General features: G+C 45.8%; 2 protein-coding genes across 8 annotated transcripts; one reads left to right on the plus strand and one right to left on the minus strand.

Moving 5' to 3' along the window:
* Positions 1–1,396: 1,396 nt before the first annotated feature.
* Positions 1,397–4,593, minus strand: CDCA3 (cell division cycle associated 3). 4 transcript variants are annotated; one of them, XM_020994255.1, is made up of 6 exons: positions 4,489–4,593; positions 4,118–4,288; positions 3,165–3,387; positions 2,333–2,632; positions 2,077–2,180; positions 1,397–1,810 (listed from the first exon to the last, which is right to left on the minus strand). In XM_020994255.1, the coding sequence occupies exons 2-6, from the start codon at positions 4,235–4,237 to the stop codon at positions 1,661–1,663; spliced, it is 897 nt and encodes a 298-aa protein (XP_020849914.1). In that variant the 5' UTR covers positions 4,238–4,288; positions 4,489–4,593; the 3' UTR covers positions 1,397–1,660. The 4 variants fall into 4 exon arrangements, with proteins under 4 accessions (XP_020849914.1, XP_020849913.1, XP_020849916.1 ...); XM_020994254.2 differs by having other exon boundaries at positions 4,372–4,570; XM_020994257.2 differs by having other exon boundaries at positions 3,165–3,309; positions 4,372–4,569.
* Positions 4,594–5,396: 803 nt separating this feature from the next.
* On the plus strand, positions 5,397–20,780 carry USP5 (ubiquitin specific peptidase 5). 4 transcript variants are annotated; one of them, XM_020994246.2, is made up of 20 exons: positions 5,397–5,613; positions 9,418–9,543; positions 9,855–9,921; positions 10,141–10,271; positions 10,432–10,577; positions 10,884–11,068; positions 11,651–11,745; positions 12,236–12,429; positions 13,252–13,323; positions 14,021–14,108; positions 14,233–14,358; positions 14,774–14,927; positions 15,288–15,462; positions 16,012–16,100; positions 17,384–17,575; positions 18,108–18,251; positions 18,339–18,484; positions 18,687–18,840; positions 19,219–19,303; positions 19,927–20,780. In XM_020994246.2, exons 1-20 carry the CDS (start codon positions 5,503–5,505, stop codon positions 20,018–20,020), a joined length of 2,574 nt encoding a protein of 857 aa, XP_020849905.1. In that variant the 5' UTR covers positions 5,397–5,502; the 3' UTR covers positions 20,021–20,780. The 4 variants fall into 4 exon arrangements, with proteins under 4 accessions (XP_020849905.1, XP_020849906.1, XP_078011732.1 ...); XM_020994247.2 differs by having other exon boundaries at positions 17,384–17,506; XM_078155606.1 differs by lacking the exon at positions 9,418–9,543.
* Positions 20,781–21,033: the final 253 nt, after the last annotated feature.

Below are 21,033 nucleotides of genomic sequence, written 5' to 3' on the forward strand. Positions count from 1 at the left end.
TTTGATTGATTCTTAAACTCTGGCTCCCAGAATTGAGCCAATATTCTACATGTCTGACAAGGGAAGACAGAGAATGAAGCAATAATCCATAAACAATCATAAACCAAATGTATGGGGAAAATGATAGAGTTTCTTCATCTTAAAACCTGTAGAACTCAGAAATGACCCTCAATTTGTCCCGATGAGCGGCCCTAATTTAAAAAGACATGGAACTGGAGAATGTCCAGAGGAGGACAAGCAGGGTGACGAAAGCCCTTGAGATTATATCATGTGAGCGTCAGTTGGAGGAATGAGGATGTTTAGACTAGAAAGGAGACATCTTAGCTAGGACATGGTAGTTGTCTTAAGGTATCTGAAGGATGGTCATAGGGAATAAGCACAATAGGCTTATTTTTCCTGGCTTTCAAGCACAGAGGTGGCAACAACTGGTAGAAACAATAAAGCAGCAAGTTTAGGTTGGAAGCAAGGGGAAAACTTAACATTTAGAGGTATCCCAAAATGGAATTGGCTGGAAGTCAAAGCTAAATGATTACCTGTTGATCCAGATGGGATTCTTGTAAAGACTGAATCTTGACTTTGTAGTCCTTTGTAATTAATCCTTTCCAGCTTTGAGATTCTGTGAATTTTTGAAACTTTGCGACTTGTTTTTCCACTCGGGAATGGGCTAGAAGGGGGTTGGCCTAAATAGTGGGGGTCAAGTGACTCCCCTCTGCTTAGGCCAGGCGCTGGGAAGAGCCAAAGAAAATTCTCACGGCTCTTTTGATACCAAAAGAGAGTGGGGACTTTGGTCAGGGTCCAAGGTAGGAACAGAATGGGGTCTTTGTGGTCCTGGTTGGTGGCTGGAAGTAATGGAACTGGTGACTCCATTCTGCTTCTTTTGGGGGTGGGAATAGTGGGAACAGTGAAAAAGAAGCTTGACTCTTTCAGTAGAGTTGCTGGGGGAATATCTGGGGCTTTGGTTGAATTTAGGAATGGAAGATGACAGAGGACTTCTTCTATTCAGGCCTACTTCTGTAAGGAGGAAATTGGGGAGTCAGAGTTTCCTCACTGTTCTGGCAAGGTGGGGCACTAACCAGAGCTTTGATTGTGTTTGAGGTGAGGAATTCTGAGACATATTTGGACACAGAAGCTGGGGAAACAGGGACTCCCCTTAGTTTCTCAAAAGTATTTTACCATATGAATTTTCTCATTTTACAATGAGAAAGTAAGCATGTAAAATGGTAGTTATGGATGATTTAATGATCATAATTGGAATGGGGACAGTAATACTATCTACGATTTTTCCTAATCATTCAGTAGCTTAGCCTCACTGTATTAATTGGGTGGCTCCCTGACTTTTCTCCAATTCCTTAAGTCACCGTCCTCACACCCGAAGACTTAGTCTTTTGATAACCACTTTTAAGTTTTTAAACATTTTCTTTAATATAAAGGAAATCATACATACATCAAATACACACTGTACAAGTGGGGATGAGGGAATTATCTGGAACTCAGAGATAAGGGGAGTAGGGAGATAATGGTTGACAAGGCATGCTTTCTTCTTCAGAGCGGATTATCTCAGTTTGTGGGGAGGCAAGATGAATGAATGGGCCCATCTCTGGGTTATTAAGGGAGAAGATAAAATGAAGCAGTAAAATCCAGGAGTAGAGAGAATTAGGTTCTAGTTCTCAACAAAGGGACAATGCTGGTTCTCTTTGTTATGACCCTGATCCCAGGCCCGTCCTGTGATCTTCAGAGGGTGTCCGGTTCCCAGAATAGCTCCTTCTTTCCATTCTCCCACATTTTCACTCAGCACTGTGGACCGTTTACTCTATAGGGGAAGGAGATGGGAGGCTCAAGAAAAGCAATTCCAGAGAAAGAAGATGCCCTGGGGGCAACTAGGTGGCGCAGTGGATACAGCACTGGCCCTGAAGTCAGGAGGACCTGAGTTCAAAGCCAGCCTCAGACACACTTACTAGCTGTGTGACCCTGGGCAAGTCACTTAACCCCATTGCCTAACCAAAAAAAAAAAAAAAAAGATGCTCTGCTAAGGACTAGACTACTTAGTTAAATCCCCTTTCTCCCCACAACCTTTACCTCCCGAGGCATCAGGGGACCAGGGGAATTATCATCCTGCAGGATGGTGAGGGGTGATCTTCCTAGGATATTGCCAGCAGGTTTCCTTCTAGGGAGCCTAGAACCTGAATGGTGGTAGGGTGAAGGGAGAGATCAAAATTAGAATTGTCCTAAATATACTGACCTCCAACGTAGGTCACTCTCTTCATTACATAAGGAGCCTCTTCCTCTGAAGGAAAACTTGTTTGCTACTTTTTCTCCCACTAGTATCTTGTACCTGAGGAACAAGGAGTCTCAGGACCTCTTAAGAACTTGTCAGGGTCCTGGCTGGTCATTCGAAGTGCTGGAGGCTGTTCTGTTACTTCTGTAGTGTTTGCCTGTTGTCGGGAAACCTCAGTTTGGCTCAGGGAGGCTGGTAGTTTCTTGCGCTCGAGGGATAGTGGAGTATCCAGAGACAAGTCCAGCTCGGGCTGTGATGAAAACTTCACAGGTAGGGCCAGCTCACTGGAATGCTCCAGCTTAGAGGCTTCAGCCCCAAAGGCCTCACTAAGCTGCTTTACCAGCTGGTTTGCAGGGTCTGGAAGAGACAACCTTCACCTAAGAACTGTTTCCAGACTCTCTGTCATATAACAAGAGCACAGAAGGTAAGTCTTGTCATTTAGTTACTGGAGTAGGGGTTTTAAGGTTTTTTTGTGTGTCATGGACCCCTTTGACAGTATGGTGAAGCTTATGGACCCCCTTCTCAGAATAATTTTTTTAATGTATAAAATATATAGAAATACAAAGGAAACCAATTATATTGAAATACAGTATTCAAAATATTTTTTTAAAATGTTCACAGATCCAAGATTAATAACTCCTGACTTAAAGTAGGGATGAAGATGAGCCCATAGGTTAGATGAAGACCAGAGTCCAATTAACAATGGGCAAAAATCCATGGTATAGAAAGGTAGTAGGGGAGACGGGGGAGACGTGGAGATAAGAAGAGAGAAATCTTGGTTTCTTTAGAAAGGAGTAGGACATAGCTCTGGAAAGGGATTTGCTGGGATAGTTTTATAGGAAGTAGCTCTATCTAACAGGTCTGTCTTGGTCCTGGGTGCAATACCAACCTACTGTGCTGGTTTTCATGGGTGTTCGGATAATGCCAAATGTGGGAGAGCGGGGATCTGAGCCCTGAGGTTGCTCCATATCCTTGGTCCCCACTTTCTGCTGCTGTTCCATGGCAGAGGGACTTAGTTGTGGTGAGCTCTCCACCTGCCAATATGACATAGAACCTAGGCCAGTTCTCAGGACTGGAGTGGCCACCACCTTCTCTGTCTCTTCTCCTGTGATCTCCAATAATACAATACAATCACATCAACTGAAGATTCACATTATACATTCCTTTGCAGGCTTTACCATCACCCTTAGCATATAGATAAATATAGAGAAAAATCAGACTCAGAGATTAGGTGACTTGTTCATGGTCACCAGAGGCAGCTGTTGGCACAGTGGATAGAATTCAAATTCAGCCTCAGACACTTACTTGCTGTGTGACCCTGGGCAAGACATTTAATTTCTGTTTGCCACAGTTTCCTCATCTGTAAAATAGGGATAATAATAGCACCAGCCTCTCAGGGCTGTTGTGAGGATCAAACAAAATATTTGTAAAACACAGCACAGTGTCTGGTACATAGCAAACACCATATAAATGTTAGCCATTGTTATGAAGATGATAATGGTCACAAAAGCAAGCAAATGTTGGAACTTTTGTGGTTGAGACTCCAAATCCAGTGGAGGGAGCTATGGTAGAATGGAAAAGAACACTTGCTTTGAAGTCAGAAAGACAGTTTCCCCTGGGTCTGCTATGATACCACCTCGGGCAATTCCTTTCACCTCTCTGAGCCTCAGTTTCCTCGTCGTAAAAATAAGTAAGTTGGACTAGACAGTTCCATACTCAGGAGCAGGAGGAGGGTTGCTGGATCTCCCAAGCAGGCACAAGGAGCTAGCACTCCCCTCCCCTCCACTGACTACCCTTGAGGGATTTAGGGCAGAAAGCGGACCCCTCGAGTTTCCCCAGTACCTGGATGGGGGTGCGCAGAATGCCTGCGCTGGGAGAACGAGGGTCTGTTACGTGCGCCAGATGCTTGTTGCACGGCGCAGGGCGGGCCGGGGTGGCCGGGACGCTCTTGGCCGAGCCCATCCTCACGGCTCGGCCGGCCAGCTGCCCACGAGGGTGGGAGGATGGGAAGACCTGCGAGGAGAAAGGGACCGCTCAGGGTCTCTGACACCTTCCCCGCCGCTTCGCCCCCGAGCCAAAGGGACGGGGGAATTGACCTTTGACTTCTGACTGCCTTGGTTCCTCGGAGTGGAGGCCCCAGCGCAGGCTCGACGGAGGGTCCTGGCGGAGAAAGCGGGGGAGAGGTGCCTCCCAAGCTCCGAGAGCTCGCTTACTTTTCGAGGTCAGGCTTTTCTTGTGGATCTGTTACCATCCGGTCCCGACTTCTCAAAGTTGCGTTTCAAACCCCCCGCCACGCCCCCTGGCTCGCTCTGATTGGCTGAACCTCGGGGCACCCTCCTGTACGTAAGACGCCGCTTGCCGACATGGGCGTTCATTGGGCTCGGGAAGTGTCTGTCTTACGCCCCACAGGGGCCAATGGGCATTTAAAATGGGATGCTGGTCCAGAAAGCCCTCCTACTCCAATGAAAGCCCTGGGCTCTATCTCCAGGAGAACCTTTGATTAATTAAATGGATTTCCCTCTAGTTCCCGCAGGCTGTCATTCCTTGAATCCCAGAAAAAGTGTTTAATGCACTAAGTTTCGCATTGGCTATCATCTAGAGTTTTAATGAAAAATAGAATAATAAAATTATAGGTAATGTAATATAAATGATCAGGCATTATTACAAGCTTTGACCGGTTAATGGCTTCTACCGCCCACCCCCCCGGAACAAAGTTTATCCAATAACAGCTATTGGTTAGGGCTACCAATATATCTCCACACTAAGGTTTCTTCCTCATTTCGAATGCCATGAAAGCTACTATCTCAGTCCTTCCATTTTTTTCGATTAGACCATTCCCAGTAAACGTTTCACGGGATGATTAGTTAAAACATCTGTCAATTACTTGAAAAGTAGACTTGGATTGGTCAGCCGAAGGCGCGTGAGGGGGCGACAGAGGTGGCTAAGTCAGGAGAGCAAAAACTTCGCTACCGGCCTCGCAATCCTATAAGCGTTCTTTCCCTGTGGGCTGAGGATTGGCTGATTCAGCTTGTCAATCGCTGTAGGCGCGCTTTTCATTGGTTTCCATAGAAAGTAGGGGAGAGCAATTTTATCTAACCGCCAGGCGCGCGCGTCTCTTTTTAGTGCGCGTGCGCTCCGAGTGGTTCGCGGATTGGTTGAGGTGGTAGGGGCGAGGAACCGTGGGAGTCGCGGGAGCTGTTCTGTGTGGAAGCGCTGCTGCCGGTGTCATGGCGGAGCTGAGTGAGGAGGCGCTGCTATCTGTATTACCGACTATCCGGGTCCCCAAGGCCGGAGATCGGGTTCACAAAGACGAATGCGCCTTCTCCTTCGACACACCGGTAAGCTCACTCCCCATGCTTGCGGCTAGCATAGCCCTGTTCATTCTGCCGGGGCCTGCACGACCGAGCTATCGCAAGGCACCATGGGATTTGTAGTCCTCCGCGCCCTCTTCCGCCGTTAACATGTACGAGTATAAGGACTGTAGGCAACTACCACACCCAAGAGGACCTTACCCACCCCTTCTTTTCTCTGTCCTGTGGAGCACTCTGGGGGATGTAGTCGCCCATGCCTTTCTCTGTCGTTCGAAGCCTCAGTGCACGCTAGCCAAACAACTACATATCCCAAGCGGTCGTGGCGACTGGCTGGAGAGTTCTCGCTGGGCGCGTGAGGCCCATTGGGAGTGGTAGTCTGATGGGAGGTTTGTCTTTTCTCTCGTCTCTCCCTTCCCCCTCTCCCCACACCCACCCAGGCTGCCATAGGGGTAGTTCCAACAGTGCCTTGCGTCTTCCCCAGATGCTGGCTCACTTTAGGGTCAGTGATGGGTAGAGCTGAGTAAGAGCCTGCGACCTCGTGGGGAGGGGCTGGGATTGGATCATGAAATGCAAATGCAACTCCGACTGTGTTTCCTATCTACTGGCAAAAAAAGTCATCTTTCCTCGTTTTCACTCCTCCTCCCCCTTTCGGTTCCCCCAGTGACCTGTGGATCTATAATATCTCCCCTAGAAGGAACAGAGTGGGGTGCCGAAAGATGGCTCTTGTCTTGGAGAAATGCAAACGAATCTTACTCATCTCCTGTCCTGACTTAGATACTTCACAAAGCCACCACCCACACACCATGCTCCTTACTAATCACCCAGTGCCTCTTTTCTTGCTGTATTTCATTCTCAAGCAGAACATAGAGGAACAGAAAACATTGTGTTAGTGCAGTGACAGTCTAATGGTCAGAGCTTAGAATGAGAGGGCAGTAAATAAACTGGGTGTGATCCTCCCTTTCCATGTAGCTGTTGGGCCTTGCCATGAGATGTTCAGCCAGATTGGGATGTTCATGCTTGGAACCATTAAATCAGGGTGGAAGGCCTTCGTTACATGCATCATCAGTGTTTAGCATAGCTATTTTGGAGCTTTAATCCAGTGTCTTAGTGCAGTGTTATCCACTGTGATTTTGTGGTCTGGGAGATTTTGGTAGGGTTGCTTCCCCTGGAGCTTGTTTTTGCTAGATGAGGGGGAGAGGATTCGTCAGAATCTATCTCTGAAGACTCTTTTTGCTTTGTGAAAGCCAGGACTTCCATTTCTAGGTCAGAAATTGAATAATGCATGGTATGGTGCTTGCCTAGTGTAGTTGTTAGCTCTGTCCTTCAAATTATAGGGTGTGGGGTTTTTTTATGTTTACCTGTTGTAAGTAGAAGATAAACTCCTTGAGGGCAGGGACTGATTTTGTTTTGTCATTGTATCCCCAGTTCCCAGCATAAGTAGCTCTTGGTAACACTTAAACATTATTAATGCTTGTTGCACTGTCAAAGGCTTTCAGCATTTAAAAGAGACTGATGTATTTCCCTTTATGTTCTCATTGACTTTTGTTCATTTCTGTTACCTGCTGGTTTAAAAAATCCAGAAGGGCACTATCTGCCTTTTCACAGCTATCTTTTTAAGGAACTGGCAGCGTCAGGTGAGGATGAGGTTCCTTCACCCTGAGCAAACGTGGCCCACTTGGCTGAGTACTGTGGGATCTTCATTGGATATGTTTGGTTGTCCCATTTGGGGTTGGGTTAGGGGTGTGTGTGTGTGTGTGGAAAGGGTGTAGATATTTTCTTCCACAGGAAATGCTATTATGAATGGTGTTAATTATACAGTGTTAGGGGTGGTTCAGATCTCAATGAAGGCCTAGGATTTTCCTTGGTGTCCTGTTCTTTGTAATGTGAAGATTTTTTAAGGCTGTAGAAGTCCTTGTACTGGGAAGGTAACACCTGTTGCTACAGGGTGTAAGTATACTTTGTCATCATCCCCAATCTCCTCTTCCATTTTCTCCATCATAGCCTGGAGGGAAACCTATTTTTTCTTTCTTAGGTGTGAACAGATTGAACTGGAGACTTGTCTTTCCCAGTATTTTTCTCCAGTGGATGCATTAGCGGCTTCTCAGTAAGGATAGTCTTGGAAATGGATGTGGTTTCTGTGGGTGGGAGGCTCTGGTGGGATTCTTATGTTTTGACCATGCTTTGGGAAGGGAAGATCATTTTGTGATAGGAATGCTAGCTTGCTCAAGCTTCAGATTTTGAGCATCTGTGACTTCCTAGTGCTTTGTAAAGTCAGAATTCATCCAGCTTCCACTATAGAATATCTCCATGATATAGTTCCCTTGGTCATATTCCTCAGAAGTACGAACCTCAATTTACTTCCAAAGAACTGGTTCCCTAGTCTATCCTGCCCTCCCATCCATCCCTGGAGAAACCTTTTGGGTGAAGATCAAGATTGAGTCTAAGAGGAGGGAGAAGGCTCTAGAGATTGAGACTTTTTGTGTTGATACTTAGTCCAACATGCTGGGAAGCATTTTGAGACATATTCCTAAGAAGACTGGGAGCTTTGAAATGAAATGGACAGTCATAATTAAGTCTACATCACAAGCTTTGTTTCTCTTAGAGAGGATTGATGTTGAGAATTTTTAAAATTAGGCTCTAATTCTTCCTTATGATTATAGCATAAAATGCAAGTTTCATTTTGTTTCTTTAGCATTCCTATTTATGACTTCAAGTAGTATTGACTAATAAACAGGTTATGCTTATTTTGTTTCCCTTAGGGAATTCTGTAACTCTTGTTCTTCATGATTTCAGATTTCTATACAATGTCTTTGCATTTCAAAAACAAAATATTTAAGGCTTTAATGCTTATGTGACTACATGTGGAATTCTCCATTTGCCTTGTGACGTTGACATTCTAATTATCTACAGATTTTAATCTAGCTTGTTAAATTAGGGATGCATGATTAGTCTGGTTTGAATTTGTAGTAATTATTTTGCTCTTGACCTCTTAGAATCAAATTATGAACTAGTTTTCCCTGTACAAACTTTGACATTAACCATTTATGCAATGTGTGGGTTGATAAAGACGAATTGTATATCACTTCTCTAGTATTTTTGTTCTAAATGACAAATAGGAATTAGAATGGATCTGTATCATTTATGTTTCCATAGCCAGCCAAGTAAAGGAGAAACTTTTGTAGATGAGTGTAATAATTTTAATCGAATATCCTGAATATCTAAGCACAGAAATAAAAGAGTAAGCTCCAGTTTTTTTCTTAATAAAGAACATAATGTTAGCATTGTTGAACAAAAAAATGTGATAATCAGTTTTTCCAGGAAACAGTATTTTGGTCCATATTGATTCTTACCCTTCTAAATATTTGTGTTTAGTGTGTCTATGTATATGTGTATTCATAAATATTTTTGTTTCTATATCTACTTTTTATAATGTACTTTGATATCTTTTATGGTTCCCTTTTCTTTCAAATGCAGTGTTTTGTCTCAGTCTAAAATGTAATGTTAAAATGTATTTTATTATTTTGAAGTCAAAGGATGTATAAAACATTCAGAGATTAATACTTGAAAAAGGACATTCTCTATTATTTTATTGTAAGTACTTATCTTTGTAGGTTTATTTAACTGAACAATTATGGGGTGGTTTTTTTTGGTTTATGACTGCTTTAAGTTACTATTTAAAAACTAACCCACCCCCCCTTGTCTGTCTGACATAGATCTAAAAATAGCACGGTTCAGTTAAATAATGTTAGAATCTTAATATGGATCCCATCCCTTTGCTGAACCTGTCTGGCCAGCTTCCACCTGCCTCTTTTCCTATCTCCCATCTCTCAGGAGTCCGAGGGTGGTCTCTACATTTGCATGAATACCTTTCTGGGCTTTGGGAAGCAATATGTTGAGAAGCATTATAGCAGGACTGGCCAGCGGGTCTACCTTCATCTCCAAAGGACCCGTCGTCCGGTAAGGTGGATGGGGATGAGCTGGGGGGCAATTCATGTTAGGCACATTCTAAATGGAACTTGTAGAACTTGGAGCCCAGCATTTCTAATTGTTTTCAGTGGTCTATTATCATTGCAATTTCTGCTAGCCTTATCCTGTTTCTCAGGGTTTGGGTTTTTTTTTTAAACCCGTTTTCATTCAGTGCATTTTTCCCTGCAACATTGCATTGTTTTCTCCCATCTCAGTTCAGTTCTTTCCTCAGATTTTCTTCAACACACTATATTTATTCCTATGGCACCGGCATTGACCCTGTCCTCTCTGCCTCATTGTAGAAAGAAGATGATACCACTTCAAGTACTGGAGATCCCCCTAGGAAGAAGCCTACTCGCCTGGCTATTGGTGAGCATTCTACACAACACCACGCCCTTGTTCTTTATCCTAGTGTGACCCATTTCTTCTCATTGCCATGAGGATTGCCCCCAAGGAAAGGGCCCTGATCTGAGGTCCACTCAGTTTTGGAGGAGGTGAAAACCCAGCAGGTGGGGAGGGCCAGGCCCTTCTGGGTCACCAAGCCCCAGTTATTGCCCTATTTTCCTTCTTCTCCTTTTTGTCTACCAGGTGTGGAAGGCGGGTTTGACATAACAGAGAAGTTTGAATATGATGAGGATGTGAAGATTGTCATTTTACCAGACTACTTGGAGATTGCCCGAGATGGGCTGGGAGGGCTGCCTGAGATGGCCAGAGACAGGGTATGGACATCCCTTCCCACCTTGGCACCAGAGAGCCTGAGGCTGGTGGGAGATGGGAGGGACTGGGGAAGGCTGCTGGAGGAACAAAGGTAGAACAGTGTCTAGAGCTAGGCATCCAGTTCTGCCTCTGACGTCAGTGCCCTTCTATCTGCTCTCTCAGATCACCAGTGCAGTGGAGGCCCTGCTGTCAGCAGACTCTGCCTCACGGAAACAGGAGGTGCAGGCTTGGGATGGGGAGGTGCGGCAAGTCTCCAAGCACGCCTTCAATCTCAAGCAGCTGGAGAATCCTGCCCGAATCCCTCCCTGGTGAGACCTAGCCCTGTGGCTTCCACAGACAGTATAGCTAGCGTCTCAGTGGGGAAAGAGAGGGCATTCTTCCAGGTTTGGAGTTGGTAGGGAGAAAGAGTTAGGGGAGAGGGGTCAGCTGTGGTAAAGAGGGGAAATCACAGGTAAATAAATGTCCTGCCTAAGCCCTTTGTTATCCTCGTTGTATGAATGCACATTTGGGCACACAGAAAAGAATTGTGTTGGAGGTAGGAAGATTTGGACTGCTACATCCCTATTATGGTTTCAAAGGGAAGGCTTAGCCTTTTCTCTGTTTTGTTTTGGCAGTGGCTGGAAATGTTCCAAGTGTGATATGCGGGAAAACCTGTGGCTCAACATGACGGATGGTTCCATACTCTGTGGTCGTCGATACTTTGATGGCAGTGGGGGCAATAACCATGCAGTGGAACATTACAAGGAAACTGGGTATCCATTAGCAGTCAAGCTGGGCACCATCACACCTGATGGTGCAGGTATAGTGCCTCTGCCTTCCTCTTATGTATGTCTTCGACTTTCTTTAGCTGTAACAGAGCCTTCATTGTAATGACTCATCCATTTTTTCAGGAAATGGTATTGGGGGCTCAGGTGGTCCTACTTTCAGATACTGGCTACCCTTCATGCCTAGAACATTCTTCTTCTTTGTCTTTACCTCCTTTCCTGGATTCGTTCAAGTCTCAGTTAAAATCCCAGCTTCTACAAGAAGCCTTTGCCAGTCCCCTTTAATGATAATACCTTCTCTCTTGAGATTATTTCCAAGTGATCTACATATATGTTGTTTATAAGTAGTTGTTTACATGTTTTCTCTTCCATCAGATTGTGAACTTCTTGAAGGCAGGGACCATTTTTGCTTTTCTTTTTAACCCCAGCTGTTACCACAGTGTGTGGCATATAAAAAGCATTTAATAAATGTTTGTCTAGTTGACTTGAGGTTCTGGGAGGGTGACCTGAACAAGTTTTGTCATTCCATCCCACAAGGGCTTCCCTTTTGGAATTAGAGGGACTGGGATCAGACATAATCTCCCCATAAGTAACATCGTTCCTTCCTCTGTGCCTAGATGTTTACTCATATGATGAAGATGATATGGTCTTGGATCCCAATCTGGCAGAACATCTGTCGCATTTTGGCATTGACATGCTGAAGATGCAGAAGGTGAGCAAGCTCTTTCCCACGGCTTCCTTCCTTCACATCACCCCCATTTCTCTCAAGAGTTTGCAGCCCTGGGGAGGCCTGAAAATCAGATCCTGGGGTACCCTTGGGCTTGAGCATGGGCCCCAAGTATTTGGTCTTCTTTGGCTGTCACTGAAAGAGAGAGTGTTTTGAGGACAGCCACCTCCGCTAGCTGGGCAAAGTTTGTGATTTCCCATAAGAACTTTGGTTTAAGATCAGAACTTATCTTTTTCACTCCTTGATTCAAACAGAGGCTAGATAACTGTTTATCCTGGATTTCTGTACCATGTAAAGAGTTGGATGAGATGGATATCTCTTAAGATTCTGTGATTTAACAAATATTTGTGAGTTCATACTATATGTGTAGCACTATGTTATATGCTGTAATTGGCACAAAGAGATATAACATACAGTTAAGTTACACCTGAGGAGATCATGTATCCCAAACCTGACTTGCCCATTCTCACCCCAGACAGACAAAACAATGACAGAGCTGGAGATAGACATGAACCAGCGGATTGGTGAATGGGAGCTGATCCAGGAGTCCAGCGTGCAGCTCAAGCCCCTCTATGGCCCCAGTTACACAGGCATCCGAAACTTAGGCAATAGCTGTTACCTCAACTCAGTGGTTCAAGTGCTCTTCAGCATCCCTGACTTCCAGAGGAAGTGAGTGTTCCCCTCCCCCATCTCTATTTGGCCATTTTGCTTAAGGGCTCTGGATTTCTGTATCTCTCATCTTCCATTTCACAGCCTGCTTGATTCGCTCCTTCCTCAGATTATCATCAGCCCCCTGCCCTGCTTTGCATTATATCCAAATCTGAGAATGGTTGCTCAGAAGCTTACTGTGACTCTGCAGGCCCCAGACATTATAAAGGGATAGAATTGAACAAGATAAGTAACAGCCCTCAAACCCATATGACCTGCCTCTCCATATAATTCCTCTTTTAAGCTTTTGTGCTTAAGCAACAGAAACCCAGTCCCATATCTCTTATTTGCCCTATGCAGGACTTAGTCTGAAATTGGATTATCTGGCGAACAACACTATTGGGCCAGCTAAGGGGGAGAGGTTGGGATTGCTGTAATTTGAAATGTTAGGACAAAATCCTTGGCCTTGGATTTACAGTCTAATTTGGAAGAGAGGACACACACGAAAAACAGCTGGAAAACATTTATAATGCAGTAGATCAACAAATGTAGATTAATATGGTATAAATTATATTCCCAATCCCAAACATGGTTTTTTCCCCTTCCCTTTCAAAAGGGGTTCCAGAGAGTCACCTTATATTGAGATACTAGGAATGCCCATTCTATCCTGCTAGGCAGTTTTTCTGGGCTCCAAGATCCATTCTCTTTTGGGGTAGAGTTCCTTCTAAATATTTCTTTTCCTTTGGACTCCTGTCATAGCTTTCTGTAGCTCACTGGTAACCACTGATCTTCCCCTTAGTTTGGTCTGGACTGAAGAGTTGTAAATATTCTCTCGACCTCTAGGTATGTGGACAAGTTGGAGAAGATCTTCCAGAATGCACCATCGGACCCCACCCAGGACTTCAGCACCCAGGTGTATGTGACTGAGCCCTGAGGTGGGGGGGAGGGGGGAAATTGAAGGAGGAACCCAGGTGTAAATTTTTGCCATGACTCCTGTGGACTGAGTGGAGTGGTGGGGACTCCAGGGGAGGTGGAGGAAGTTTTTTTTTTTTTGGCTAGGCAGTGGGGTTAAGTGACTTGCCCAGAGTCACACAGCTAGTAAGTGTTATGCGTCTGAGGCTGGATTTGAACTCAGGTCCTTCTGAATTCAGGGCCGGTGCTCTATCCACTGCACCACCTAGCTGCCCCGAGGTGGAGGAAGTTTACCACTGTTTGCATCTTGGAGGTATCCTGAGTTGACAGAATTCAGGACAATAGGAGGGAGCCAAGAAGAATGATAGCTTGGATTTACTTGGGACTTAACAATTTCTAAAACACTTTCCTTATAACATTTCAGTGAATTAGGTAGGGCAGATATTAGTATCCCCATTTTATAGCCTAGGGAGGCTGAGTGACTTACCCCTAGTCACACAGCCACTAAGAGTGAAGGAGGAACTCATGCTGGTATCTTCTGGCTCTTAGGCCTTGTGTTCTTTTCTCCATACCACCCTGCCTCTTGTAAGGTTTTCAGAGCCCTGAAGTAGGGTGCCCAAGGGGGGGGGGCGGGTCAGGAACTTGCGGTTAGCTTGGGACTCAGTTTGGGGCTTGTTCTGACTCTTGAACGTTATCTTAGAGCCAAGTTGGGTCATGGCCTTCTCTCAGGGGAGTACTCCAAGCCTGCACCCGAATCTGGAGATGGGGAACAGGTGCCAGAGCAAAAGGTAAGTTTTGTTCTCTCCTTTGGTTGCTCTCTTTCTAGAATGGAGGGACCATCTATGGGAAATTTTTGATGTGGAGGATAGAAAACTTTGAGTACCAGCTGAACTACTTTTCTGTTTCCTTTAGGGAATTCAGGATGGCATTGCCCCTCGAATGTTCAAGTCCCTCATTGGCAAAGGCCACCCAGAGTTCTCCACCAACCGGCAGCAGGATGCCCAGGAGTTCTTCCTTCACTTTATAAATATGGTTGAGGTAAAAGGGGGACTCTTGACCTGAAGAAGGGAGGAAAATAAGCAGAGGGTGGGCAAGGCAACCCTTCTCCAGGACTGTTTTACTCTTTTTTTCTTATTTCTTCCTCTGTCAGTCATTCTGATCCCCTTAACTTGGCAGTACTACTTGTGTCCAGAGCACCTGAGGAATAGTGAAGGGAATACATGGTTCCCTGACATCAGGGACCTTATAGCCAAATTGGCAAGAGATACCATTTACAAAAACGACAACCACCAGATGCCTTCCAGTGTTGGTGGGGTTTACTAGGGAAGATTGCCATTTCACCCTTGTGTCACTGAAGGCCTTGGTGGGCTTCCCTTTCCTCTCTAGGCCCTCATTCCCTATCTTGGATCCCTCAATCCTTCTTCCTCCTCCCTGCCTTCCCATTTCCCTTCAGAGGAATTGCCGAAGCTCAGAAAACCCAAATGAAGTATTCCGATTCCTGGTGGAAGAGAAGATCAAGTGCCTGGCCACAGAGAAGGTCAAGTACACCCAGCGAGTGGACTATATCATGCAGCTGCCTGTACCCATGGATGCAGCCCTTAACAAAGGTTGGGGTTGGCAGTAGCAATACAAATAAGTAGACCCACGTCGGGGCTTGAGCTTTCTATGTCCCTGGGATGAGAAGAGGAGGCAGAGCAATGTTGGTCCCATGCTTTGGGGCAGCTGAGGTGTGCAGGAGGTGATCTAAGAGTGGGGTCATGTAGGGTCAGGCATGATTAACCTTCTATAATATTCTGTTCAGGGTCTGTTAGCAGGCAGGAAGAGTTCAAGTTCTCTCTATTTTTCTTCCCTGGTGGGTCATTAAGCTTTGGTGGAGTGGGGAAGCCAGAATAGGCATTGAGTGGCACAGGCCAGGAGAGGGAAGTAGAAATGAACTGACCAGAAAAGCTCTGATTTTGTGCCCCCAGAGGAGCTTTTGGAGTACGAGGAGAAGAAACGCCAAGCAGAAGAGGAGAAGCAGCCTCTGCCAGAGCTGGTTCGGGCCCAGGTGCCTTTTAGTTCCTGTCTGGAGGCCTTTGGGGTCCCTGAGCAGGTGGATGACTTCTGGAGCACAGCCCTGCAAGCGAAATCTGTAGCTGTAAAGTGAGTCCCATTTGCATTGGGCCTGTGGATACAGTGCTGAGAGCCCTGCTCCAGGGACCCATCGTTCATGACTGGGATTTCAGTTCAGAATCAGTCAGGATCGGTTGTTTCTTCTTAAACTCCAAGCATGAAGTGCCTGTGTACACATATATGCACACCAAGTCAGGTTTTCTCAGCTTTTTCTGTACTGCCTTCTCACAGAAACAGGATTCAGGGATGAAGCCGTCCTGATTCCTAGCAAGTCACCTTTAGCTCAGCCATGTGGATGAACACTGTTTGGGTTCATGAAAGGAATTGGGCTGCTGCAGGCCAGTACGAATTTCAGAATGCTCTTGCTACCCACTTGTATTCACTGCTCATAGCACCACATGTCCCTGCTTTAGGATTTTGCTTCTGTTTTCAGAAGCATTAGCAGCTTTCCTGAGGGGAGGCATTTTGTAAGGCAGTCACTCTTGCCAAAGAAGAGCTGAACTTCAGAGAAGGAAGGTCCCAGGAATAGGAAAGGGAAAGCCTGAGATTCCCTGTGTATAAGGCCTTTCTCTTCTTCAGGACAACACGATTTGCCTCGTTCCCTGACTACCTGGTCATCCAGATCAAGAAGTTTACCTTTGGCTTGGACTGGGTGCCCAAAAAGCTAGGTATGCAGCCTCATCCAACCCAGCTAGGGTGTCACTTGGTTTTGCTTAGCTCTACTCTATTGTAAGGAAGGGCCTCGGTTGGTGGTGGGAAGTGATGGCAATGTTTGTTTTTTAAAAAGAACATCAATAAGACATTTTTAAGTGCAGATAGAACAGTTAAAGTAATCTTTTAAAAACCCTGGGGACTGGAGTCTAGGATGATGGGATGGTGAGAGTTAAAAGAAAATGACGGCGTGATTCAATTTTGAAGCTGGAAAAGCCCTTAAAGATACGGAATGTGTCTGGAGGAAGGTTACCAGAATGAAGGGCAGAGCCAGAATAAGGAGATAAGAGAGATAGGCAGCTGCTGTAGGGCATAAGTGTGGGAGAGGGAGCTAAGGGAACACATTATAGGAAGATAGACTGAGGACTGGAAGGGCCATGAAGAGATCATCAAATCCAACCCCCATCATTTTACAGATGAGGAAACTTGATCAGAGATAGAAAGGGGCTTGCTCAAGGTCACAAATAATAAGTAGCATTTGAAGATTTGAACCCAGATTTTCTAACACCCTGATGCCTGTCTCTTAATATTTACTTTAAAAAAATTCTTGTGCAAAGTCAGCTGGGCTAAAGGAAAGGCTCAGAGGTGTCTGCTGGACAAAGCAGAGGGAGGGTTCAGTCTCCACACTTTGCATAAGCTTAGAGCACTGAGCCCTGGTCATTGTTGTGGTGAAGCAGTCTGCTGTCATGTCTTACGAGGAATGGCTGAAGGGACTGGGAGGTGTTGGATATTTAAAGAGTCATCATCTAGGAAGAGAAGTAAATGCATCTGGGTAGCTCTAGAAGGCTGATCGGAATTAGGATCAGTAGGTGGAAATGATAGGGAGGCAGGTAAGGAAAGATCTCCCAGCAGAGTAACTGTCAGTGACTTTGTTGAAGAAGTTACGCACTCCCTTGTCCCTGGTGAATGTTGGGCATTGGGGGATAGTTTAACCAGATAATGTCAAAGGTCCTCTCCAGTGCTTAAGCTTACATAATTCTAGTCCAGATCTCTCATTTCACAGATGACCTTTCTCTGAGTGTCAGTCCCCTTAAGTAACTACCATTTAGTGAAAGAACCAGGAAGAGAATGCAGGGCTGACTCCAGGGCTTTACCCCCAGTACTGGGCTCTGGTTCTTTCTGATTTGGTCCTTGTCTAGAAGTAGTGCCAGTGTTTGGTAAACACTTGAGTTCCCCAGAGGACTCGTTGAGGCTAAACTGAAGGGAGCTCGAAAGTCACTCACCTCCTTCATGGTTACAGATGTATCCATCGAGATGCCCGAGGAGCTGGATATCTCGCAGCTTCGGGGCTCAGGGCTTCAGCCTGGAGAGGAGGAGCTACCTGACATTGCTCCACCCCTGGTCACCCCAGATGAACCCAAAGGTAGCCTTGGTTTCTATGGAAACGAAGATGAAGACTCCTTCTGCTCCCCTCACTTCTCCTCTCCGACATGTTAGTGATTCTTTTTCCTGCCTGTCTTTCTTTACCTTGCTGATGGATGGAGAAGGGGGGGCTGTACCTTGCCCCCTCCCTGCCCCTTCCTTCCTCTCTGTACTTTGCCTGTCAGTCCTCCCTTTGGTATTCCCTTTTCCCCTTCCCTGGGTTTTTATTGGGAAGGTGGAGATGCCCCAGATCTCCCATTCATACCCTGTGAATGCATGGAAGTCTGTCCTGTTAGCTGTGTGCACTGGGTGACACTGTTTTGGAAAGAAGTAGGAGGAGGTAGTCATGGTCCAGAAATGGGGATCCCCTGTGTGGTTGGGCACTGAATAATGGAAGTGGGGGGTATGAGTCATCTTGATTTCTGCTCCTGTTGGGTATACTCAACCCATAGTAGGTTGGTGAGATTTTTCAAGTTTAGGGGAAGGGAGGGTAAAAGAAGGTGGGGTGGGGAAGGGGAGGAGGACAAGATCCTGGGAAGTTGGAGGGCAGGTACTGTTTCAGGAAGCTAGATGACACCTTGTCTGTCTCCTACCCTCTACAGCTCCCATGTTGGATGAATCTGTCATCATTCAACTGGTGGAGATGGGCTTCCCCATGGATGCCTGCCGCAAAGCTGTCTACTACACTGGCAATAGTGGGGCTGAAGCTGCTATGAACTGGGTCATGTCTCATATGGATGATCCAGGTATGGAGGAGGGTAAAAAAAGAGGGACTGAGGGGCAGGGATTCTTGACCCATTCCACACGTCAACACTACACCCCATACCCCACAGACTTTGCAAACCCACTTGTCCTGCCTGGCTCCAGTGGTCCTGGCTCCACCAGCACAGTGGCTGATCCCCCATCAGAAGATTGTGTGGCTACTATTGTCTCCATGGGCTTCTCCCGGGACCAGGCCATGAAAGCGCTTCGGGCTACGGTATGGACCGAGGAGTTCAGTGGTAGGGACGTGGAAGCGGAGAAGGGGGAATTTGGGAAGGGTAGATACGCCATGGATGAAATAAAAGTTGTTTGTACCAGGGGAACTCTTGGAGCTTCCCTGTTCTTTCAATATTCCTGCCCAAATTATAATCCTTGCATATGATTTTGGGGAAAAAAACCTTACCTTTCCTCTCTTCCAGAACAACAATCTTGAACGGGCTGTGGACTGGATTTTTAGCCACATTGATGACCTGGATGCAGAAGCCGCTATGGACATTTCAGAGGGGCGCTCAGCTGCAGATTCCATCTCTGAGTCTATTCCTGTGGGGCCCAAAGTACGAGATGGTCCTGGAAGTGAGTATCTCTGAGGGGAAAGCAAGATTGTGTTGCTGGTCTAATATTGGCCTCTAGTGTCCACCCCAAAACTTACTAGTAGAAACTCTACTTTTTGTTGGGGCTAAAAGCTCTTTCAGAAGTTAAGCCTGTCTTTAAGATTGAGAGTTGATAGATTGGAAGCTTATCTATTCCTAGTTCCTTCACATGGTCTGTAACATACTTTCCTGTAAATCACGTCTTGATTTTGAACCTTTTGGATGGGTTGTGGGAAATAGAAAATTTGTCTATAATTTGTCTATATTCTAAGCGTCTTGGAGAGTTATGTCTCTGGGATTCCTCCTTTATTCCTCCTTCTGATTCTTTCCTATTATTTCTCCTCAAATTCTCCTTCCCTAGAGTATCAGCTCTTTGCCTTCATCAGTCACATGGGCACCTCTACCATGTGTGGTCACTATGTCTGCCATATCAAGAAGGAGGGCAGGTGAGATGCTGATTGGGGGTCAGGGCAGGGGTGGTTTGGAAAAAGGATAGGAAGGGATCATCTTCTATTTGGATGGAAGGAGGGAAAGTTGATAATGCTAGGGATAGAAGAAAAGCCCCCAAATAAAAGAACATCAATGAAACATTAAAAAAGGCACAGCTGAAAGTTCAGAAGGGACACTGAAGCAGGGCACTTTTATTACTGTGATGTAAAATGTAAGTAAGTGCATGGATTTCACATCCAATCCTCTTTTTTGAACAGAAATGTTCGGTTTTTGTTGGTGTTTTAATTGCTCATAATAAAAGGAGTGAAAGGAAATAGGGTTGTGAGTTTGGCATTATCAGAAAATCCTAAGGCTGGAAGATAATTTGTATGGGAGAGCCAAGGGCAGAAGGTTCTATATAAAGCAGGAGTGCTTTGTAATGACATCTGTAGACCCTGGCTGTGGAGCTGTGGTTGTTGGAAATAGTCAAATCTGGCCATAAGTAGGCAGAGAAAGTAGGGAATTGCTGAACCAGTTATCTAGGCTCATTTCTGTTAATGACTCCCCTATAATGACTCAGAAACTGAATTGATGTAGCATTAGGACTCCAATTCACCCATCTTCTCTTCCTTTCTCCTAGGTGGGTTATCTACAATGACCAGAAAGTATGTGCCTCAGAGAAGCCACCTAAGGACCTGGGCTATATTTACTTCTACCAGAGAATGGCCAGCTAAGAACCTGCACTTTGCCTCACATCTTCCTGAAAATGGAGACCAGGCAACAGTGGCATCACAGACCAACTGGCATGAGGAGGGGCTGGACAGAGAAGGAACCCCTATTCTCCTCCTCAACCCCCTTCTCTTCCTATCCCTTACAGCACACTGGAGGCCTTGAGGGACTGGCTGAGTTAAGGGGAAAGCTGGAATGCAGGGGCCACCCCCACAGACTTGGTGGGGGAGAGGGGAGGGGAGGAATGGACCTTCTGTCTGTAATGAGATCTTTTCAGTTCCCCTTCAGTTCCCCCTCCCTCTTCCACACCCTTTAGAACTCTGCTTTTGATTCTCAGTGTAACCTTGCTCAGGCCCTTCAAGGAAGAGAGATGAAGAGAGAGAGAGAGAGAGAGAGAGAGAGTGTGTGTGTGTGTGTGTGTGTGTGTGTGTGTGTGTGTGTGTGTGTGTGTGTGAGACAGAGAGAGAGAGAGAGTGTGTGTGTGTGTGTGTGTGTGTGTGTGTGTGTGTGTGTGTGTGTGTGTGGCTTTGTGCATCACGGTTCAGGGATGGGACAGTTCTTTGTCTCTCTCTTTATACTCCATTTCGTCCCCTCCCCCATTTCCCTGTATTCTATCTTTGTTTTCCTTCCCTCCTGGATAGGGTAAGGAAAAGTGGGAGGATATTGGGGAATTCTCCCCATCCCAATGCTACCAGTCTTTTCCCACACCCCTCTCCTCTAGAAAATGCCAAAACACCAGATGTGAATAAAAGTCTAAAGGGTGAATTGTGGTGACATCAATTTGGGAACTGCCTTCTTGCCGTCTCTAGGACCTGAGAAAGAGCCTGGCTTAGGAAGTGAGCCCCCCCCTCTTTACCATCCATGTCATGCTGGCTTCAGTCGTCCAAACAGCCAGTGGGCCTTTGTATGAAGGTTCCCAGCCTCATTCCACAGAGAGCACACTCCTTTATAACCTCTTCATGTCATTGTATCAAGAGTGAAAAATTAGTGTGAGGGTATGAGATGAATGAAAAGTGGG

Source organism: Phascolarctos cinereus, unplaced genomic scaffold, assembly GCF_003287225.1.
Source record: "Phascolarctos cinereus isolate Bilbo 61053 unplaced genomic scaffold, phaCin_HiC Scaffold_1;HRSCAF=81, whole genome shotgun sequence".
NCBI classification, from domain to species: Eukaryota; Metazoa; Chordata; class Mammalia; order Diprotodontia; family Phascolarctidae; genus Phascolarctos; species Phascolarctos cinereus.

Excerpts from the sequence above, each read along its gene's own strand:
- CDCA3 (XM_020994255.1), bottom strand. The coding sequence starts at position 4,237 with ATGGGCTCGGCCAAGAGCGTCCCGGCCACCCCGGCCCGCCCTGCGCCG. Across the intron at positions 2,633-3,164 it reads CATGAAAACCAGCACAGTAG|ACCCTGCAAACCAGCTGGTA; the intron begins GTTGGTATTGCA and ends TGTCTCTTCCAG. Across the intron at positions 2,181-2,332 it reads TGAGACTCCTTGTTCCTCAG|GTTCTAGGCTCCCTAGAAGG; the intron begins GTACAAGATACT and ends ACCACCATTCAG.
- USP5 (XM_020994246.2), top strand. The coding sequence starts at position 5,503 with ATGGCGGAGCTGAGTGAGGAGGCGCTGCTATCTGTATTACCGACTATC. Across the intron at positions 5,614-9,417 it reads CCTTCTCCTTCGACACACCG|GAGTCCGAGGGTGGTCTCTA; the intron begins GTAAGCTCACTC and ends CCCATCTCTCAG. Across the intron at positions 18,252-18,338 it reads GTCTCATATGGATGATCCAG|ACTTTGCAAACCCACTTGTC; the intron begins GTATGGAGGAGG and ends CATACCCCACAG.